Below are 786 nucleotides of genomic sequence, written 5' to 3'. Positions count from 1 at the left end.
CAGAGCACAGATAGCCAATTGCGTAGCTTTGTGCTTAATTACCAACAAGCCAACGAACAAACTCATAGAGTTAAAGACCGGGTTTCGATACCCGTGATGGCACAACACTTGTGTAGTTTTTGCGCTTAACAACAAACAAACACAGCATTTTGTAGATAAAAATATTTGAAAAAAAAAATAGTGTTTCATGCTGATTAATATTTAATTTGCGTTTTTCCTGTTCTTTAGCGTTCGACAGAAGATTCGTGATACCAACGTGGGACTTGTCAGAATCCCGAATGCCTTCGTTAATACTCAAAGGTTTCCGCCATGTTGTTTTTCTTCTTTGATCATTTGACGTCATGGAGACTTGCAGACAGCTAAGTAGACCTTCGATTCCTGCAGTTCCTTCATCTGTACCTCCTCCACCACCACCACCGTCTCACGTGGGGGCCATTACCCATCTACCTTTCTGTCCTCAGGGGCCGTATGTTGCACGATCTGCTCGACGAGCTGCAGGTAAATGATTTAGAGTTTTCAAGTGTGTTGATTTTTTTCCCTTTATTTGAGTGATCAGGTAAGGAAGCGCGAGCATCATATGATGTATCAGATTTCCAGTTTTTATGAAGCAGGTTTTGTTCAACGAAAAGGGTGCTTTACATTTATCTCTAATTGTACTTATGTTTAGTGTGTATGATGACTGTATATTGACTATGTATACATGGAGTAATGAACAAAATTATTTATAAATACCTCCCCTCTAAAAGAAAAACAAAAATATTGTTACGACAGCGGAAGTCACGCGAC

The 786-nt window shown here is 39.6% G+C and overlaps 1 protein-coding gene and 1 long non-coding RNA gene across 7 annotated transcripts in view; one reads left to right on the top strand and one right to left on the bottom strand.

The window, feature by feature from the left end:
* LOC106462903 overlaps window positions 1–786 on the top strand; it is a 67,059-nt gene that overhangs the window by 20,481 nt on the left and 45,792 nt on the right. For all 6 annotated transcript variants that reach the window (XR_002611370.1, XM_013922870.2, XM_013922869.2 and 3 more), the window contains exon 2: window positions 229–498. Coding sequence is in view for 5 of the 6 variants with exons in the window: in XM_013922870.2 (XP_013778324.1) it covers window positions 342–498 (157 nt within the window). In the remaining variant the exon portion in view is untranslated. The remainder of the gene's footprint in view (window positions 1–228; window positions 499–786) is intronic.
* The window catches only part of LOC111086634, a 14,535-nt gene that overhangs the window by 11,054 nt on the left and 2,695 nt on the right, over window positions 1–786 (bottom strand). The window lies entirely within an intron of this gene.

Source organism: Limulus polyphemus, unplaced genomic scaffold (assembly GCF_000517525.1).
Source record: "Limulus polyphemus unplaced genomic scaffold, Limulus_polyphemus-2.1.2 Scaffold1278, whole genome shotgun sequence".
NCBI lineage: Eukaryota > Metazoa > Arthropoda > Merostomata > Xiphosura > Limulidae > Limulus > Limulus polyphemus.
This window is presented reverse-complemented; position numbering and strand designations above follow the sequence as displayed.